We start from the raw sequence: 21,520 nt of genomic DNA, 5'->3' as shown, positions 1-21,520 counted from the left end.
GGGATTTCGCCTCGAATCCTTTTGCTGAATTCGCAACGGTGGCGGCGATTTCGTCCCCCTTACAAAGGGACGGCGCGAAACAGTTAGTCCATCGTTCGCCTCCTCCTTCTCCTGGTGACCGATTCTCGGCCTTGCCGGCCTTGAAACTTCGATCTACTCTCTAATCGTCTACGTCGATGATCGAAAAACGAAAGGGTCGGCGAAACTTTCGTCTTTCCAAGGATTCCTCCGAAGTACAAAGAAGATTGAGCCGAGACGTGACGTTTCGTAAAGATGACCACATCTCACTCAAGTGACCTATTTCAGAAAAACATTCCCAAGAGTTATTTATAAGGGAAAAAACGGTTTTACCGAGATATCTAAAAATTTGGTTATAGATCTGAAAGTAATTTTGTAGGACACATGAATAATGCTGCAAAAAATTTTGGTAAACAGCGTGAGCTGCGTAATTATTTTGATGATCCAATAAAATTCAATTATTTTCAGATCTGTAATCCAATTACACACATTTTTAAAAATAATTTTTAATTACTTTATTAAAACCGTTTTTTCCATGCATAAAAGAAGATGCAGTTTGCGCGATATATCAGCATGAGACTTATCATCGTTTATAAAGTATCATTTAATTTTCTAAATCGAAATATCACGAATCGTGGTATCCCCCAGTAGCGGAACATCAGTCGAAAATTCAAAGTATGCATGGAAGAAAGGAAATGAAGACAACAGCTCGCGAGGACGTTGCTCCAGATTATTCTTGCGATCTCCCTCTTTTTGCCTCCTCCTTCAGCCAAATCTACTCACGCCGCTAATTAGAGACGACGGTCGAGTTTATTTTTCGAGGATGCGCCGTGGTCGGTGGTCCACGCGCGTTAGACCCGTTGCCTCGCGAAATAAATCATATAGCAGCCGCGCGAGGAAGAGGTGGAGAAAGAGGAGGAGGTGGACACAAGAGGAGGAGGTGGACGCAAGAGGAGGAGGTGGACACAAGAGAAGAGGAGAGGGAAGAGAAGGCTTTAATTTATAACGCGCCGCTCTCGCGGTCGCTATGATAAATTAAAGCCCGCTCGCGTTCAGATTTTCAAAATCCACCCCGAGACGAAAGGGAGACTTTCGCGCGCGAGCTCGCGCACAATAATCACCCATGCGGAATTACCTACAACTTCTAAGCTATTGTCCATTCTGATCTCGTCCTACAGTAATTTCGCTCTCGAGCGGATTAAGCACGGCGCAGCACAGCCCGACGCCGAGACTTGTCTCTCGTGCTTGACTGTCTGCCTGTCTGTCTGTCTGTCTTTTTCTTCTCTCCCTTCCTCATAGTCGTTCCTCTATCGACTCTCTGTCGTCTGGCCGTGCCGAAACTTTCCGTTGACCGTTGCTCAAGCTTGGTGACTCAGAAACGGTCGCAGGACCGAGCTAATATTTTTCAGCACCCTGCACATCACATCTTGAGCTCGAGTCTTCAGCTTGTTCGAGAGACAACTTCGAACTGGCGGACGCAACTGGCTACGTACATGAGGCGCAAGCATTCTTCGAAATCGATAAAAAAAAAATCAAGAAAAGTTTTCTTACGTGTGCAATTCCTAACGATTTTGAGTCTCCTGCGATTCGGTACTAGCAGATTGTCCGCAAGTAGTCAGATTTACGCGTCTATCATTATATAGCGTATTTATTAATCATGATGGCGATGGGACATGTTGCGCGCGACGTCGACGAGACTTTGTCTTGCGACTGTCTCGGTTCGCGAGAGGCGAGAGAGAAGTGGCACGTAAACGACGCTCCGGAAGGTCGCGAAACGGCCGTCGCTGCCGCTGGCTTTCTCGCTCGTTTCGTCTGTCACTTCATTCATGACTCGGCTGATCACGTCCCTTCTATCTACCTCGCCCCCTCTCGCTCTCCGTCCGCTTCCTCTTTCCTCTCCTTCCAGGGTCGGATCGTGATACGGCTGAGTCGCCGGGCGGTCGTTCCGGACACTGTTCCGTTAACCCCTTCACCGGAAAGATATTTTATAGTGATCATATATAGGATATCCCTCGTGAACCGAGAAAGAAAAAGAGAAAACACATGGCCAAAAATAGTTATGCAATGTATTATTATCTAATTAATATTTAACAATAAAAGAATAACAAGATGAATCAAAATACACAGATAAATTATAAAACATATGTAAATTATTATATAAAATGTAAACCATATTATGAATACCAATAAAAATAAATATATTTTTTCTACTACGTTAGTAAATTCATAATGTCAAATTATATCCAATTAGAGTTATTTTTAACCATTTCTGAAGCCATTGCTCCTATTCATAATTTAACTCAATTTAACTCAAGAAAATGTGTTTAAATTTAGTTAATTTTTTACTATAAATGCATACGTTGATTGTTTACTTCGAAACTAAATAGAAATGGATTGATGTACATTTTGACATACATGAAAGTTAAGAATAGCAAATTTAACTCAAGGGATTGAGTTACCATTGCTCCTTTGATATCTAACAGTATATGCACTACCTGTAATCTACTTTTGTACGTATCGATGTACGAATTACGCAATGAACTTTGGAGTTTGCCCGCGGAACTAACGACATTGTTACTATAACGAAGCGTTTAATGAATAATGAAAATGAAATTAATGATCCACGAAATTTCTACTGTTCTTGATTCGAAAGATCTAGAAAAAAAAGAGAGTAAAAAATGTACGTCGGTAAGTCAAAACATTTCTCATCGACTTGTTGAACATAATGAAAGTATGAGAAGGGTAAAAGCAAAATGTTCTCTACTTTCCACTAGACGACGGTCTGATTTAGAGTCATTTTCTTGGAAGTGTCGAGAGAAATTAATTTTCTACGACTTTGTTCGGTATTACGTGCCATAATAAATGGATCACAAATATAAGTTTACTCCACGTACTTCCTAATTGAGGCGCATATGTGTGATTTTATTCTTCATTCTTAATTCGTGAGAAGCTTACTTTCCAACTGTTAGTTAATTGTACTGATATTTATTTTTCAAGAAAACAAATTCGAAAGGACACGAAGAATCTAAATTGTAATGGCGATTACACGAGAAAAGTCGTTTCTCTTAGGTCCGGTTTTTCATTATCTGGTTAACTTGTGATTAAGCTTAACCTGATGTTTCACCTAATGGGCTTCATCCATGACATCATCACAGATGAAGCCCATTGGATAAAACATCAGGTTAAGCCTAACCACAAGTTAACCAGGTAATAAAAAACTGTCCTGGTAGAAATGTATACAGTTTTCCTAGACTCTATCCAGTTACTATCTAATATTACTGTATTCTCATTAGTTGTGCTAATACTGAGTAGGAAATGGACAGGAATTTAATAGAGTTTTATTCTGTCCATTTCAGCAGAGCAGTTAGCTTGCTTATTAATCAATTTAATATCCATTATTTGTTGTGTTTCTTTTCAGTAAATGGATTCAGATTTTACGCAACTTTTGTATGCAATAACTGCAAGCAAAGTATGTATAACTGTTTAGTAACTGCTCAAAAAATGCATGAAATTTCTACCAGGACGGACCTTAGTGTCTTGTCTTATCGAACAGTTATCGAAATACGGATATCGAAATACTTCAGGTCGGCCCTGCCTTTCTCTTATCTATCTTATCTGTACCTTTCGATTCTCTGTTATCTTATTCTTTCTTTCTCTCATCCTTTTTCTGGCTCTCCTTCGTTCCTCTATCTCTTTTCTTACGTTCTCTGAATCGTGGATCGTATGGCATTCGTCTTGGCGAGACGGATATTCATAACGGCTTCGCCATCATCTGATGGCGTCCTCGTCGCTTCTCTTTCTTCCTTCTATCTCCATTCTCCTTCGATAGCTCTCTCAGCAAAAAATATACGTGCCATCATCCCGCGACGACGTTGCCTTGCACTTGGATGCCTATAGATGGTCCATCTCCGAGGGGAGACGAGTATACAGCAGTTTTATTCAGAATCTGTGGAAGGTCTCGAAGATTCACGATTACGGATTCAGGATAATTCAAAAATTGAAGAGAAGAATATTTTAATCCATCATAAACAAATGATAAAAAAACGACTGTATTCTGTAATATGTAATAACAACCTGTAGGATCTCTATTCGGAGCAAAACGTTGAAAACTTGTTGATAAATATTAGCACAGAATAATTTTCCTCATTGAGTAACCGAAACTAAACTCCATAAGTTTCTTCTACTCGCGTGTCATAAATAAATTCGTAAAATCAGTATGAAGTGAAAGGAAGGGGGGAGGATCTTCCTTTGGCTGTATAACGTCACTTGAGGATAAATCTTGGTTCAAGCAACACTTTCAAGAGATCTGTATATTAATTCTAGAAGTATAGACTTCGCTATAACGTACTGACAGAGTTAAATTAGGTTGCTCCGAGAGTTCCTCAGCACAGCTCCTCCATGGAAATCGGGCACTGCCGAGATACTTTTCGTGTTATTAAGTATCTCCTCGTCGTCTCTGCCGCTTGATTGTCCCGGCATTTTAATTCGCTTGCGAAATGTTTGTCGGGCGAATAATCTTGTTTTCTGGCGTGCGCCGCGAAAACGTATCATTTTTGACACGCGAGCATAACGATGCAAAGCTCTCTCTCTCTCTTTCTCTCTCTCTCTCTCTATATATATATATGAAATATATAAGATTTTATATATATATAATAAATAAAGTTTTTTTATTTTTTTATATTATATTTTGTTTTTTGTATTTATTTCTTATTGTGATTCTTATGTTATACTGCTGTCAAGTTTCTTTTTCTTTTCTTGTTTGTATTTTCTATTCTTATCTTTAGATAGTTCTTTATCTTTTTTATCCTCGTGTTATTTTATTTTATTGTCAAATTATCGTATGTTTTGTTTATCAACACTAGCTATGTTTAATATTCTTAGAGGACTTGTCCTTGAGTATCAATAAACGCATTTTATCCCTGTCTCTCTTTCTCTTTTCCCGCGCGTTTCTGAATAATGGTTCTACAAGTTTCATTGTATTAAATACTCAGATGTGTTTACGAACAATATTTTTTTATTCGCAGAGAAAGGCAACAGGCGGAAAAATGAAGGTGGAATGCAAAGTTAAGTGTCGTGTGACGTTGTCCAGGCAGGAATTTATGTCGACTCGTCATCGTCCAGTCAGCTGACGATGCGATCGCGTTATGCGGTACTTCGGCGCACGTCCATCGAGCGCGCTTTCTAAGCTCCCAGCACGATGAGTGCGATGTACTCGCGGCTATATTCCGCCACTGTGTGTCGATCCAGCGTAAATATGATTTATAAATAACTCGCCGAGACCCCCTTTCACGAACAAAAGTCGCAAAGTCGTACGCAAAAGCGGAAGTTCATTGAGCGGGAAAAGGCGAGAAAAGCGTTTCGCTCGAGAAGAAAGAGAGAGAGATTGGAGTGCATTTTCCACGTTGTAGATTACAAAGGCATAACGAATTCAACAATAGGAAGCTACCTGTGTTCAATAATATCTTAATAAATCATTTCCATACATTCAAAAGTTTTGCAGGTTTTCTCCTGAAAAAGTGAACTCTCGGACGTCTTTCCACGTTTTTGGAATGCGTATATAGATTCTAATATTTTTTTTAGAGTTTTAGATGAATGTAAATACTGCACCTTTTAAATATGTTTTATACTGGCTGTAAATATTTTTAGTCACATCTGTAAAATTTTTATGAACAGCTTTAAGCTCTCGTTTTTGGACAGTTATTCCCATCATCTCTTTGTACAAATATCTTCAAATTCAATTTTTCACATTCTCGGCTATATCCCCAGCGGCAATGTTGTTGAGAAATAAAGGAGTATATCAAAGAGTATTGTTCGTACCAGTGTACGTCGCAATTAGCTTCTCCCAAGCGGGCAAGGAAATCTCTGCGAGATGATTTAATCCGGTTTCGTATTCCTCCGTATTTGTTTAAGGGTTTCTTTGAAATTCCTCAACGCGAAAATCCACTTAGCGAGACTCGTTTGCGATACAAACACGCAAAAACGCACTAACCGGCGGCGCCGGGAACGGGTTTTCGAAGCGGGCCGATACTTCATTGCCAGGAAGCAGCTAAGGGGATTCATAGCGGGATTATTCTTTACACCGGGACCGACTCGTACAAGATCCCCTTCGACCTTAACCCTTACGGTACCTAATCCATTCGATGATCTTTTTCGGCAGGTCGAATTTATCGGTCTAAGAATGATACGATTCATGACGACTGTGATTCAACCGTTTGTAATCGTTTTCTTTCTACAAGAAAAAACTTCAGTGAAGTAAATACAAGATTTTCCGTCACTTATATATAACGGATAATCCTTCGGTTAATTTGAAAATCGATTTTTTTTTATCGTGAAAATATCTCTCTTTCACCTTTTTCTTCTTTATTTTTCTCGGCTTTCTTCGTCGCTCGGCGCTCGCAGTGGTCCTGGTGGGCTGCTTTTGGCGAAGCTAATGGTGAACGCACCGTATGGGGGCCGGTCTCATGCACTCGCGCATAGCAACAGAAACGAGAAAGAGGGTGACCGTGTGCGAGGAAGGATGGCGAGAGAGAGAGAGAGAGAGAGAGAGGAGAAGGAGAAAGATACTAGAGGCACGTCGCCGCGTGGAGCTTCTTTCACCTCAGCTCTCTTTACTTTTGCCTCCTTCGTTCTTTGTTTTTCAACATTAGATGATACTGTATATTCATTTTTTACGATATATGTATTATTTATCATTATTATTATTGCAAGCGTTTTTATATAATGTCAAGTAAATTTGATCTATGCATCTATATCGTATATTTATATATGCATCATTATCGTTAATCGGAAAAATATTCTGAGATCTGCATCTTTAGATTTTAAAAGGGATTTTAAAATTATTTAAAAAGGACGTCGACTTATATAAAAAGAACAACGGTTTATTTTTGGAAAAGCATTCGTCTTCCTGTAAAGAATACCATGGCGAGAGTAATTACATAATCATTCCATTTAAATCCACAATGACATAATAAACAAATTATTAAGCAATTGACAACCTAATTATTGGTTGCATCAATTAAACAAGAGTCTTTTCCGTGATCGAGGAAAGAAAAAACGTGAGATGAAAATTTTTGTTTCGCTTATTTTCTCTACACTTTTGTTCCACGCGATCTATTATTGTTAGTCCAAAATATGGACTAGATGCTTTTACACAAAATTATTTTGCAAGGCTCTCTCTTTTTGAGCGCTGCACAATTACGATTCTGAAACTCAGCCTTCATCAATTTCTACGTACGGATCGTTGAAAAGCCATACATGCTCCATCTAGCGGATACCTCAATCAATCCGACTCATATGACTTAAAGAGGGAACCTTTCCACACCTGTATGCTTTTGCAGAAGTCTTCAGTCTTTGTTTCTCGAAACGCTTATAGCGATACACTCAAGTTTGTGCAGGTGGTCGACATTCTGTTCGCTCTTACATTCGTCTCTCTCTTGCTCCCCAAAGTTGCATTGCTGCAGTGATCGTGATATCATAGCTGAGAAGAAAACGAAAGAGAAATGGAGAATGGGTGTTCCAATCGAGGAAGAAATTGGAGAGATAGAGTGTCAACAATGGACATTGAGAAGAGATGAGAATAAAATCATAGGTCCCATTCGACGAATTCGCGCTGTCTAATATCGGTTTTTTGACTCACGCAATCGAATCGAACTGAATCGAACGGTCAGCACAAGAAGAATTCATTCTCGAATTCTCAAATTTGCTGCTATTCTCATATTCATATGAAATAAAGAATACTGATTAGATTACCGATTTTTTTTTCTTTTTTTCTTTCTTAATGAAGATTGTTGGTGTTACCCATGGATGCATGGACGCGTAACTATACATAAGAAGGATCGATCATCGATCAGGATTGAAAGATCAGTTTTTGCGATGATTTTGTATTGCTAATATTTACTGATAATGGCTCAAATTAGAGACGAAACGTACGACTTTTTTCTCTTTTTTATAATTTCGACTGTACTCGACATGTCATTTAATAATTAGTTTTTTATTAACTATTAATTTATTGTTTGAATTTCGAGAATCATTTTATTGTATTTATTATATTTAACGATTTAATTTAGAACTCTGTGTAATACAATAGAACGCTCTGCAATAGACTATGAAAATTAATGGGTAAATTATTAGACTCCAAGATATCCTTTTATTTACCAATAATCCGATTTTCCTTCTGTTTTCTGTTGATTATATTGAGTATCGATCATAGCGGATTATAAAATCGCAGCAGACATACAGATATTATAATACAGTAGAGTCTTAAATATTCAACCTAATGTGAAATGTTTAACTTTTATAATCGAATAATCGGGTAAATCGAATAATAGAGATTAGATTTTATTGTTTAAAGAAACATTTTAGATTGACATTTTAATTATATCTTTAAACTTTATATAATCGACTCTGTTCTCCCTAAAATTTTAATCAAATGAAACAATTATTCTTTGGTATATTAAGTATGTAAGAAATTGGACTGATTGGGAAACTGATTGGACTGATTGAGAGAGAATATTCGATAGTGTGGTCGGATAACCGGGGGATCGAATAATACGAGGTCGGTTAGTTCAAGTTCTGTTGTAAGGGAAACCGAAGCTAATATATAGGCCAACTTTTCAATTTTGAATGTTTGTAGACAAAACTAAAAGACTTACTCAAAAAGGACATTCTATATCAGTTACTATACATACATTTGACCGTCTAATATTTTAATAATAAGTGGAATAGGTAACTGAAACAAAAAAAAAACATTTTTCTAATGCATTCTTTATGTGTCAACTAATCCCAGGAACTGGGTAGGATGACATACGATATGGGGTACCTATAAGTTGACTATAGAATTATTAAAGTGAAAAATAATATTGGTATTTTAAGCTATATATTTTGATATTATATATTTTAACATATTTAAATATATTATATCACATTAACAAAATTTTACAAAAAAATAAAAATCTGATTAAAATTTCTTAACTCGTTATCCGTGTATTGTCTGGGTCATCCGTATATTGTCGGATCGCCGCGTCATCCGTATATTGTCTGGGTAACAGTCAAGTTTCCATCGAGATCGTGTCACCCACACGTGGATGACAATCTTATTTTTAAATTTTAAGGCATTAAAAGAAAAAATGCAATAATATTTAATAAAAAATGAGTTTTTATATATAGAATAGTAAATTATATTTTTAAATTAACTAAATTAAATTATTTAATAATATAGTAAATTATTAATGCACGGTGTAAACGTAGCCAGTGTCCCTTGGTAAGATTAGCCTAATAGTCCCATTTATTTTTTAAAAACATTACAGGATACATACCGGATACAAAAACAGATGAACAAAAACAAACTATTGGACTTTATTAAGTAAAAGCTACACTTATTATCTAACAGAAATTAAAAATACCTCAAACAATTACATATTTTTCTAAAATAAAAAGTTCAAGAATAAAAATATTTACTTATGTGATTTTTCGAAAACGTGTTACAACTTTTTAAGGAGAAGCCGTCCGCATCGAGATATCACGGGTAACTGAGCGACAGTCTTTACTGCGTCAACACTTTTAAGTGCACGTGTCTCCAGTATTTTCTAACGTAGATTCGGTTAATCTATCTCTATAATCTACTAATCTCAATCTATGTCGAAAATTGTAGGTAGTGTGAAAGAGTATATTCAGGTAATAATAAATGATAGTAATAAAAGAAACTAAACTTCGTGTTAAATAATACAGAATATTCAACATAAATGAGTTAAAGGCCATATTCGATCAAGGTGAGTTTTAGTGTTTAACAATATATTGTGTGAATTTTTTAGTTCAAACTGTACGTCGATTATTTATTTGTCGGTCTATTTTTCACTTACAATTTTATATACAGCGCCTGAAAAGATATTCTTCCTATATATATTAGTTATTGCAATTAATATTGTCACAACGGTGATTGAATTAGTGAGATGCTCGCACGGAATTCGAGAGATCCTTGAGATGATATTTTTCACATTAAATTATTTACAGTATTTTAAATATGCTTGTTAGCATCAATAATAATAAATTGTTTATCAATTTAATTTGTAGTATTTTTCGTACTCTAACTTCAGTTTAAGACTGTGTTTCAAAACCGACAATAAAATCGACACATAGTTTTGAATCGAAAATTGTTAAAATTTTACACAATATATTATTAGGCACTAATGATTTGACTGAGTATGATCCTCTTCATTCATGTTAAACATTTCTCGGTCCATTTTTCACTTGATATAGAATGTATTTAACGATTTTAAAAAAATAAGAAAATTTTAAAACAGTAATTTATTAAAGCAACGATGTGGCAGTAATCTCTTATGCGTGATAGACTTTCTCTTCCCTTTCTATACATAAATTAAATTAATAATAAATAAATTATAAAAAAATGAATTAATAAAAATTGCTCTCATATAGAATACCCACCGAAATAACGCGAAATTGACCGGTTCGTCCACGTGATCTCGTCGTCGCTGCTCCTGGGATGAAGCTGAAATTATTTTTTTCAATGTATGAAAAAAATTCGGCCGGGAAATACCGTGCTGTGACATCGGAGGTTCGCGCGTGAATTAAATTTCCGAGTAACCCATATACCGGCGTAAAATAAGGTCGATGTTCCGGTGGCGCTCCTCTGCAGAGAGGAAGATCCGCGCTTGCAACCAGCTGAAGTTTTAACCGCGTCGAGTTACAACGGGATTCCTTTATAAGAACACGGAAGTTTCGCTCGCGCGAGTGGAGCTTTCCTGCGGGGGTGGTGGAACGCAGAGAGGGGTAGCTTTGTGCCTGACTCCGTGAGGGTTTCCGATTTTATCCTCCTCCCCCGCAGAGAGAACCGCCATAAATTAAAAAGAAGAAATGCCATTTGTGTTCGGAAGCGGTATTTTAAGCGTTTCAAGTCAGGGGCTAACACGAAAAGCGGTAGACGTTATTTGAAAATCATGAGAGGTCACCGTTTATCTTCATCCGCCAAAGAGAAAGAGAAAGAGAGAGAGAGAGAGAGAATGAGAAAGAAAATGGAGGGGGGGAAATAGAAACCGTTATAAATTAAAACAATGAAATGTGGTTTGTTCAAAAATAATATTTTAAACAGCCGTATTTGTGGACTAACTGTAAAAATAGTAGGCGCTATTTAAAAACCGTGAAAGTGATATACTGATCAGTTGCGTTTTCCGGGGAAGACTAACATAAATCACGAGAGACGTACGATGTTTGGAACCGTTTAAATTCTTCCTATAACAAGAGAATATGTATAACTGATATTTCTGAAACTTGCAAAGAGGTAACATCGTGAAACCTTTCGACGGTATTTAATACAGATTTACTGGAATCATCGGCGAAATTCCGACTAATCTTTTGCAAAGTTTTTACAAATCTCAAATGAGAACTGTTATACATATTATACTTACATTTCGTTGTTCATCGGTGTCACTCTAGCACACCAGGTTTTTTTCAATGCTGTTTCCATTGTTTATAACCTTTCATTAATAAAGGTACATACTTTGTTATGTTCTTAATATCTAGCGTTTCGATTGAAAAAATTTTTATAATATTATATATTCATTTTTATGAAAATTACATCGAATGAATGGTTTGCTGAAGTATTTAAAAATTTAGCTACACAAAGAAAATGTACTATATTGTACGCAAGCAACAATTACTTGTTTCAAGTATTTAAAAAATTCGTGTATCCGCAAGCCTATCATAAGTTCGTCACAAACATCATATTTATTCAAAATATATTCTGAATCCTAGTAAATTTAGTAAATTAAAACATTCGATTTGCTTATTATATATAAAGTCATTTCTTCAATCAATTTTATATTTTTTAAAAGAAAATAAATTTTTATTTTGAATATTAATAATGAGTTTTTATAAAAATTTTTGTAATAATTATATTTTAAGATTGTTATGAACAAAATATTCTTTGTTGGAGATATAATCATTAATGTATTGAAAAGGGGAAAAAAGTAAATTGAGTAATCACTTTTCTTAACGGTAGAATAATATTTTTTTGTGTGTAGATACAGATCTAAAAATAGTTTTGTTGGGCTATCAAAATATGTAATTATTTTATGTAGGACGTTCAAATTGATTACTGGAATGTTTGTACATTGCTCATCACGTTTTTTAATTATTTCGATGATTCAACGAAATTCTTTTCAGAAGTGTATCTAAATTTTTAGATACTTCAGCAAAATCGTTCTTTCCGTGTACAAGCAATCGAATTGGGTACCATACCCAAATATAAGGCGTCAAGAAAATTTCCTACCGCAATGCAAGACATTCGGAGCAAAGTGTTTCTTTCTGTGCGTTTTTCCACGGTTTTCATAGTGGCGAATCTAACTGACGGTACCTGTCCAGTTGCTTTTGTAACTCAAGCTTTGACAAGCTTGACTAGTCGAAGTCAAAAATAAGCCGCCTGTCGTGCACCATCGGTGATTCCGCGCTTCCGGGGCCGCGGCTCAGATTCGGTACCCCCTTCCTCCCCCTCTCCCCGTTCACGCGAAAGTGTCGGCATGAGTTCATTAGCCGCGCCGCCGCCGTTGCAGGGACGGCAGCGGTGTGTTAGAACCGAGTGCTCCTCGTACTTCTTCGACGGTACAATCGATGCCGAAATAGAGTGTTGTAACTAGTAGACGCCGATACAGCGCTGACCATCACCGTGTCGATGACCCGGTGGAGGCGTGCCAACCACCATCCTGCTCGATCCGCGGGGGCCCTCTCGCCCATCCTCCTCCCTTGCTTCCGTTCCCCTTTTCCGCGTTTTTCGCCTTTGCTTTTTCGCGAAATTTTCGCGGCAGACCAGAGATCCTCGGGGGGATGCCCCATCATTGTCGCCGTCGATCGTCGATCGTCCTCACGCTCGGCGTCGAGTCGGATTTTACGCGAAAGCGACCGACCATCGCTTTTCAACGGCGTGGTTTTCACGTGGTCGCGAGCATATCGATTCCCGGGATGGAGGCGGCAGATCGGATTCTGCGCCCTTTTCCCTTTTGCCTCTCCTCCCCCGCCCTTCCTCGTGTCCCTTTCACCCTCTTGCGTCGCGCGCCGTTCTTCCACCACCTTCCTCTCGTCCCGTAGACGCGAGGATATTTACGACGAATTATACGATTCCGCTTTTTTTTTTACGCGGATGATTCGCGGCACCGGTTTGATCGAGGAAGCGAGGAAAAGGAGAAGAAGAGGGTGGCGAACGCGGGTTCTTACGTTTTCTTCAGCAATTTATACATCGTGGAAAAATTTAAGCGATCGATCGGGCCAGTCTCTCTCTCTCTCTTTCTCTTTCCTCTCCTTCCCCCTCTCCTCATCTCGCAGAACTCATGGACCCGCAGCCTACATGCGCGAATAATAACCTCTGGCCGCGTGGCTCGTTATGTAACCCCGTTTGCTAGGTCTGGCGGATTGATAAAGATAAGCGGGTCGCACGAACTTTTGGGCCAATTGGTCAATTGTCCAAGCGTAGTTACCTTTCCCCGATGAATACGTGGATTACATAAGTCACGATTTGACGAAGAGCTCCATTTTGGGATTCGATACGTCACATAAAATAGCCCCAATGAATATTACAACAATAAATAAAAATATTATAACGTTTGAATAATTGCGGAATTTTTATAATTCACGCTCACGCATTCTCGAAAAAACAAAAGGGAGAAGAGATTGATGATAAAAAGTCCAGCATTAGAAATAATGGCGATATGATAGGTTGTTACGTTTGGGTAGTTATTTAATTTATTTTTCGATAATTTTTTTGAATGTTTCTGTTATTCATCGAGCATAGAATTCTATCAAACTTTCAGTTGTATGTCGAAGACATAGCGATTGATTACGTTAATTTCTTTTCCAGGTTTACTATGCGAAGAAGAAGAGGAGAGCACAGCAGATGCAAGGGGAAGATGGCTCGCATAAGAAGGAGAGGAAACTCTACAACGATGGCTGGGACGACGATAATCACGATTATATCATCAAGAATGGGGAAAAGTTCCTCGATCGATACGAGATCGATTCTTTAATAGGTAAGACAAAAAGAAAACAACAAGCAATATCGGATTAATTGTTATTTACCAAATAAATATAATATCGCGATGGTTTTCCGATGATGTAATCGATAATTTTTATTTCTCGAATATATTTTTTAAATATGTAATAAATAATATGTTGTTTTTAACAACTGTTGTTTAATCAAAATATTTATACATTTATTCAAATTGATTTTATTTATTCGAATTGAATTTATTCTATTTATTTGACGTATTTATACGTTTTCTGTTTACAGGTAAAGGCAGTTTTGGCCAAGTAGTGAAAGCATTTGACCACGAAGAGCAAACGCAAGTGGCAATAAAAATCATCAAAAACAAGAAGCCTTTTCTTAATCAAGCGCAAATCGAAGTTAGGCTATTGGAAATGATGAACAGAGCGGATACCGATAACAAGTATTATATAGGTGCGCCAGTATAAACTGTGTGTTATAGTTAAGAGATATCGCGCGACGTGACGCCTAACGCCTTCTCTCTTTTTGATTACAGTTAAACTGAAGAGGCATTTTATGTGGCGAAATCACTTATGTCTGGTATTCGAACTGCTATCGTATAATCTATATGACCTACTTAGAAATACGAATTTCCGAGGAGTGTCATTGAACTTGACAAGAAAGTTTGCACAGCAACTGTGTACTGCCCTCTTGTTCCTGTCTACGCCGGAATTGAACATCATTCACTGTGATCTGAAACCTGAAAACATCCTTTTGTGCAATCCCAAACGAAGTGCGATAAAAATAGTCGACTTCGGTAGCTCGTGTCAACTTGGACAAAGAGTGGGTGTCTTAGAAAGCGCTAATTAGCGCACATTCGCTTTTGATCTGTCGGTCCTTTTCACTTGCCTTGTTTCCTTTCTTTTTGCATTTGCAGATATATCAGTATATCCAGTCCAGGTTCTACAGATCTCCGGAAGTCTTGTTAGGAATACCTTATGACCTCGCGATAGACATGTGGAGTCTGGGATGTATTTTAGTAGAAATGCATACGGGAGAACCTCTGTTTAGTGGGGCCAACGAGGTAAAGACCATTATACAAATTGTTTCTAACCATGTTGAATTTGAATAGCTCTCGATAATTAATTACTAGTACGAGACGCTATCGTATTAAGATACGTTCACATGGCAAAAAGTTTTGTCTGATTGGAAAGTGTATGTTACGTTCGATATAATGTAGATCTCTGTTTGGCAACATAAGGAATTTCTCTTTCCGAAACATATACTGGACCAAGCGCATAAAGCGCGGAAGTACTTTGACAAAGTCTCCACGGATGGCTCTTACGTGCTGAAAAAATCTAAGGACGGTAAAAAATACAAACCTCCCGGCACGAGGCGCTTACACGATATTTTAGGTGTCGAAAGCGGTGGCCCCGGCGGCAGGAGAATGGGGGAACCGGGCCATTCGATGTCCGATTATCTCAAATTTAAGGACCTAATTGTACGGATGTTGGATTTCGATCCGAAGACACGGGTAACACCGTATTACGCACTTCAGCACAACTTCTTTAAGAGGACAGCCGATGAGGGGACCAACACGAACGTCGCTGCTGCCAATAGCGCGAGCACGAGTCCGGCAGTGGTGTCGATGAGCCAGGATCACGGTAAGTTCGATTAACCATTTAGCGTCATCTCATTTTGCCGAATCACTGTGTAACATAGAGGAGAGAAGTACCGAATACGCATTTATGTGCTTCACATCTGAGTTTCTTCAAAGCTGACAGGTTTTCAATGTTGAATTGTCTCATCCATGCCCACGCCGTGTAATTCCGTGTCGCACGGTTATCACAATTCAAATAACGATAACTGAAGTTGAAAACGTGTCAGGTTTGCATCATATCACAATAACTGTACCTTAAACGATTAATTGCAGCGAGAAATATGATCTTACTATCAAAGTATGGCTCTATGTCGCTTGATTTCATTCATCATTCATTATTAATATCATATTTGATTACTTCACCTAATGATACATTTAATCCATAGTTTCCTCTGAATCGGTCTTCTCAGCAAATGGGTGCCGTTATAGAAAAAAAAGTCATGACTTTTTTTCATTATTCACTATCTATATAGATAGTTTTTTATAAATGTAATAATTAAGAGGCAGGTTTTAATATTTATAATTGCATTCACATGTTCTGTTCAGGCTACAATAGATTACTTGAGAGCTTACAGGAATTACCAACGTTTGAAATCGTTTTTACGAACGATTTAAAAAAGAAAAGATGCATTTGATCATGGCTAATGATATCTCTGAGCTGTTATTGACTATTTTTGAGTAATTGAACATAAGGTAGATATAAATAGAAACTCAAGACGGACAGTTCTATTGAGAGTTTAGGAAGGTTTTGATTTGTGCAGAAAATAAGAAATTCTCCATCTTTTTTTACAATCTCTTAAATCAATGTATTTTTATAACTGTTATATTTTTTTCTTAAAAACTGTGATTATCAAATAATTATTATAGGTGATATCTAGACGATATATTTGCTCTGTATTGACAAAGGTTAATTATTCTGAAATACGTACATTTGTGATTCCGCGATCAATCGTAATCCCCCTTTTTTAATGGTATCTTTTATTTTCTGCGCAAACTAAACGATACTTGTTGTTGCCCGTAGATATGATGGGGGGACAATACGTGGCTCGATGACTGTCGTATCCGCGGGGCGGCGACGACCTGTCCTAGGCCCCAACCCTAATCTTACTTACTAACATAAGTAAGTTCTGTATCTAACAAACAATCCTACACACGCTAAAAGACTAACGATGTCCCTAATAAATCATATCCTGGCCTCGAATGTATTGCGCGAAGCTTTGCTTGCTTGAAGGTATTCCCTTTTGGGACACGGATTGATATTGCTAGCCCGTGCCTCCTTATTTTATCGACACGATATATTAATACACGATGTATGACTAACGTCTACTGTGAGGCCAATTATTCATTATAACACGAGACTGTCCTTTTTGATAAATATATTTTAGAACATAAGGACAAAAAAAGAAAAAAGAAAATAGCATCATGTCACTGCTGGAATATGTTTTCTTTTATCGTTTTTCGTGTCGTTTTCGCTGTGATTAAAAATGACAAATTGTTTTACACGAATGTTGTCCGGGATGATTATTGCAGAACATATTCCAACTAAAAGTATTGCATCTGTGTTAAGCGAATTTCTGTTTTGTAGAAAAGTCTCTCACATCATTGTCTTCTAGTTTTTTTGTGCATGCTTTAGCTGCTTGCATCGTGCACTTTACAAGTGCAATGCTGTAAATGGGACATGAAGTTGTAACGTTTCTGTGAAATAAGTCTTGTCCATATCAGTAATATATATATATACATATATGCATTTACTATTATATATCCCTCTTTCTTAAGTTTGCCTAATGTAAAACCCCAATTGCACATTAACTTATTATCTGTATAATTAAGAGAAGATTATGATGCAAATCGATTACGCGATTATGTACCGATAAATAATTCAATATAATTACTTGAATAATTTTGGTGAATCATTCTACTTTGCAGCAAATAAAATGCATAGAAACTTTGTGTAGAAATTAAGATCAACAATTTCGTAATTAATCGCATTTCAAATATATTTGTCCAATTAACTTATATAAATTTATGGGAATGGGAAAAAAGTAATAACATTCGATACTTATCTAAAATTTAAAGAATGTTTCGTCACGCTCTTACGAATGTGCGTGAAAAAAAAGGTAGCGGTGAAGATTATTGCCTGCAAATGTCCCTGTAGACGTTTGAAATTTTGTTTATCTTTATTCCTATATTAGTGATTATTCGATTGTAAGAGCTAGAGCGGTTTTCGTGGATGATTATGGCATTAGTGTGTATATATATATATCTATATCGCGAGAAAATGCTATCTTACTTCCTCTACTGACTTTTTTCTTTTCGATGTCCCAGGACTGGTAACCATGTCGGGACAGGGCAGCAGCAGCAGTAGCGGCGGCGGCAGTCTGCAGCAGATGCAAGCATCGAGTCTCCCTGGTGGTGGCTACCAGCCCATGGACTGTGAGTCCTCGCCCCGTCACACGGGCAGTCGGCGTGCCATAACAACGGGCTACCCATCAACGTCGGCCACTGGGGTGCCCGCGTCCGCCCCGATGTCCATGCAATCCATGGACAGCTCCCTGATACAGAGCTCTCTTGGATCGTACAATAGCCTAATTATTCCTGGTATACCCCATCTGCCTGCAATGATGACCTCACCAATGATTCAGCAGCAGAACTTCTACAACTACGGCTACTCGGCTACTGATACACACAGTATGGTCAGACAGCCGTCAACGGTGTCGTCCGGTAACCAGCGAGATCCAGAGAGAGAAGATAGCCCAATGGTCGGGGTATGCGTCCAACAGAGCCCAGTCGCTATCCACTAAAGTGGCAGGAGGGGCAACTGACGGTGGACAATACAGTTTGTCGCGAACGCAAAACCGTGAAGAAAATGAATAGCTAATTTACGGAGACGGCATGCCTTGAATGATGTTATCGTGGCATTGACGAGAAAACGATAAAAGAATGGAAAAATGGCATGTAAACATCTTGAAAGTCGTACCTCGATGCTGCTTTCTCATTACAGAGTCAAAAGGAAACAAGAAGAAAAAAATCACGGTGTCGCGATTAGCCTCAACTTCGGCAGTGGATTCAAGAAATTTTTCGGACACGTTGGCTGAACAATTCTGAAAAATACAAACGAAATTTCCCGGAAAATCCAAGAAATAACCACAAGTCACAAAGCCCAAATCTCTCTGTCAATCAAGAGATCATAGAAATGAAAAAAAAATATCCTAAGCTCGGCGGCGTTAACGACTGTATGAGAAATCCAACGAGTAGAAGAGAATGCGATGGAAGGAAAAAGAGAGGAAGGAGTGAGAGGAAATCTCTGTTTCTGTTATGTTGCTGAATTTTCATATTTTTTATCAAGCTGACTGGTCCTATGTTGAAAGTGGGTATACGTGTCTGACACGGAAGATTGACGAAAGCTTCGAGCATGGACAGACAGTAATGGTCTAGTGAGGATGAACCCAGCTGGCCTCTCGGGTCCTGCCCGATTTCCACAGACACTCTTAGCAGTTTTTAGCAAAAACGGCTAAGCGGAAAACTTTCGGCAACCAAACTGTGTGGCCTAGAGAGCGAAAAAGTGATAATTACTATTATTACCGCGTAAAAAAAGAAGGAAAAAGTAAGAATTACCAATGTAAGCATGTACTCAAATAGAGTTTTATACACAATGTCACGAATGTAAACGGTTTAGCAAGTACTTGCGAGCAAACAGTCGCGTCGACTGCTAGTTATTTGTACAATACACTTAGGTGAATGATAAGAGTGCAGCTTTAGGGTTTAGCTTTTAAGTGTGAGGAGGTAAAAAACACACTCGTACACAAACATTGTAAACTCGAATCTTTTATTTACTTTAATGGAAGACAAGGATGTTGCAAACGTCAGTTTGTTGTTGAACAAGGACTTTAAACAAACGAGGTTTGCGCGGCTTAACAACAACACATATTTATACATTAAAAAAGCAGTAATAAGAAAGTTAAAAAGCAGCATACACGTAAGATCGAGATCAAGAATGGTATAATCATACAAAGAACTTAGATACTTTATAATAAACAATACGCGCATACTCGCATACACATGTTTCCAACGCCAATCGTCATTGATTTTTGCCGTTTTGCCCCGATGGTCGCTGCGCTTATGCCATTCGCACCAATCGTAATGTAGCCCCTTTATTTATATAGAAGACTCTACTTTTTTTTTATTCGGCCAAATATTTTAAATCTCGATTAAAAAAAGCGATTGTTTTTTATCATTTATGTATTGTAAGACTAGATGACGAACAAAAATAGAAACTAATAATTTCTTTCTTATTACCATCAATCATATTTTGTCAAGAAACTGCCAATTGTAAGTGTAGTATAGTACCTGAAGGCAGACCATGAAAATGCAACCATAATCCCTATACCACCCAGATGTTACAAAAAAAATATGACTAATAGAAAATAATAATGATATATGCTGTAAAGAGAAAGAAATCTTAAAGAATTATGCATGTTGCTTTTCTGTAATCACGATAGCAAAATATGGAAATACCAAGTCTGTTTATAAGGTATATTTTATATATTTGCGGCTTTTTATACTCTTCCATACAAAAGAAGATGATATGAACGGAGACTAAGATTTAAAGAATAATTTATTTGTATTATGTCATTTATTACATTATATATAGGACAATGGTGTGTAATAAATTTTTTTTTCTTTTGTTGACGGATATTTACCGATTTACTAAACTTTACTTATTAAATTATTTTAAGACGTTCTACGTCTAATTTTAATTGTCTTTTTGTAGTCTCCGATAAATGAAGCTACATGTATAATTCCCAATATAACCGTCATCTTTAACGTTTTAATTACGATATCTTTTTTGTACGAAAATTTTAATGCGTAAATATAAAGCAGCGGCAAAGCAATTTCGTCTGCATGACTGCGACTGTTGTCAAAAGAGCTTGGCCAAAAAAAGGTATTAGACGACCAAGAGAATTCTTACAATGTATATATATTTTCTGGAAAAATAACGAGTCTCACTGTGAAATTTAGATTTGAATTCTTGTTGTATTAGTTGTAAATATATGAGAAATATAAGATACTTTCGAGTAGCTGAGAAAAGTCTAACGTTTCACAAGCCATTCGATCTGCTAAGAATCATTTTATTCGTGCGGCCTTTCGAATGATTTGTATATTTTTATACACCTGCAATACAAGAACATTTGCAGATACGATTTAATGAGATATACACGAGACATTCTATATTGCAACTCAGATGTTGAAGTTTGTTATACTCGAATTTATAATAAGTTACCGAACGAAAACAAATTTTCTAACAGTATCTAATAATATATAAATCACCAACGGATAAATAGGAATACGAAACCCACTGACACTTGTATCATAAATGTTTTTATATCGCATTGAGATTTACGGCAATCGGTGCTTAAGATACATTAAATTTCAAGAGTCGTAATGAGTCTGTGTTGTGATTAGATAGCTCGAAAGCAATGCTTAAAATAGATAGATTCACTATGACATAAATAAAATACCTAAAGAGAGAAGAGAGCAGCTCTCTGAAAAATCGTCTAAAAGAAAGAAAGAAGAAACGGGATATGTCGCACCTTACCTCAATGACCTTTTTGATAATTTCTGCAGTTGAAGTTGTACAGAATATGATTTGTTAGGTGTAGAGAAATTAAACGGCGGAACGTTCAGGATTTTCTATGATAAATTCTGGGCGTCCTCGCAAATAATACCTTGTTGAACGGCAAAAATCAGTACGCTCTATAAATATAGACAATATGCGATGTATATACATATATTATATATAAAAAAAATATATGTATGTAATATATAATATATATATAATATTACATGTATATATTATA

At 37.2% G+C, this 21,520-nt stretch overlaps 1 protein-coding gene across 1 annotated transcript in view; it reads left to right on the top strand.

Moving 5' to 3' along the window:
- LOC108723824 (serine/threonine-protein kinase minibrain) overlaps positions 1-20,336 on the top strand; it is a 31,986-nt gene extending 11,650 nt beyond the window's left edge. The window contains exons 2-7 of the mRNA XM_018449831.1: positions 13,880-14,048; positions 14,309-14,476; positions 14,559-14,845; positions 14,940-15,107; positions 15,264-15,666; positions 17,988-20,336. Of these exons, the coding sequence (XP_018305333.1) occupies positions 13,880-14,048; positions 14,309-14,476; positions 14,559-14,845; positions 14,940-15,107; positions 15,264-15,666; positions 17,988-18,463 (1,671 nt within the window). The 3' untranslated portion in view covers positions 18,464-20,336. The remainder of the gene's footprint in view (positions 1-13,879; positions 14,049-14,308; positions 14,477-14,558; positions 14,846-14,939; positions 15,108-15,263; positions 15,667-17,987) is intronic.
- The last annotated feature ends 1,184 nt before the right edge of the window (positions 20,337-21,520 follow it).

The sequence above is a fragment of the Mycetomoellerius zeteki genome, unplaced genomic scaffold (genome assembly GCF_001594055.1).
Source record: "Mycetomoellerius zeteki isolate Tzet28-1 unplaced genomic scaffold, Tzet1.0 scaffold25, whole genome shotgun sequence".
Classification (NCBI taxonomy): domain Eukaryota; kingdom Metazoa; phylum Arthropoda; class Insecta; order Hymenoptera; family Formicidae; genus Mycetomoellerius; species Mycetomoellerius zeteki.
The sequence above is the reverse complement of the archived record's forward strand: the minus strand, read 5'-3'. Positions and strand labels throughout refer to the sequence as shown.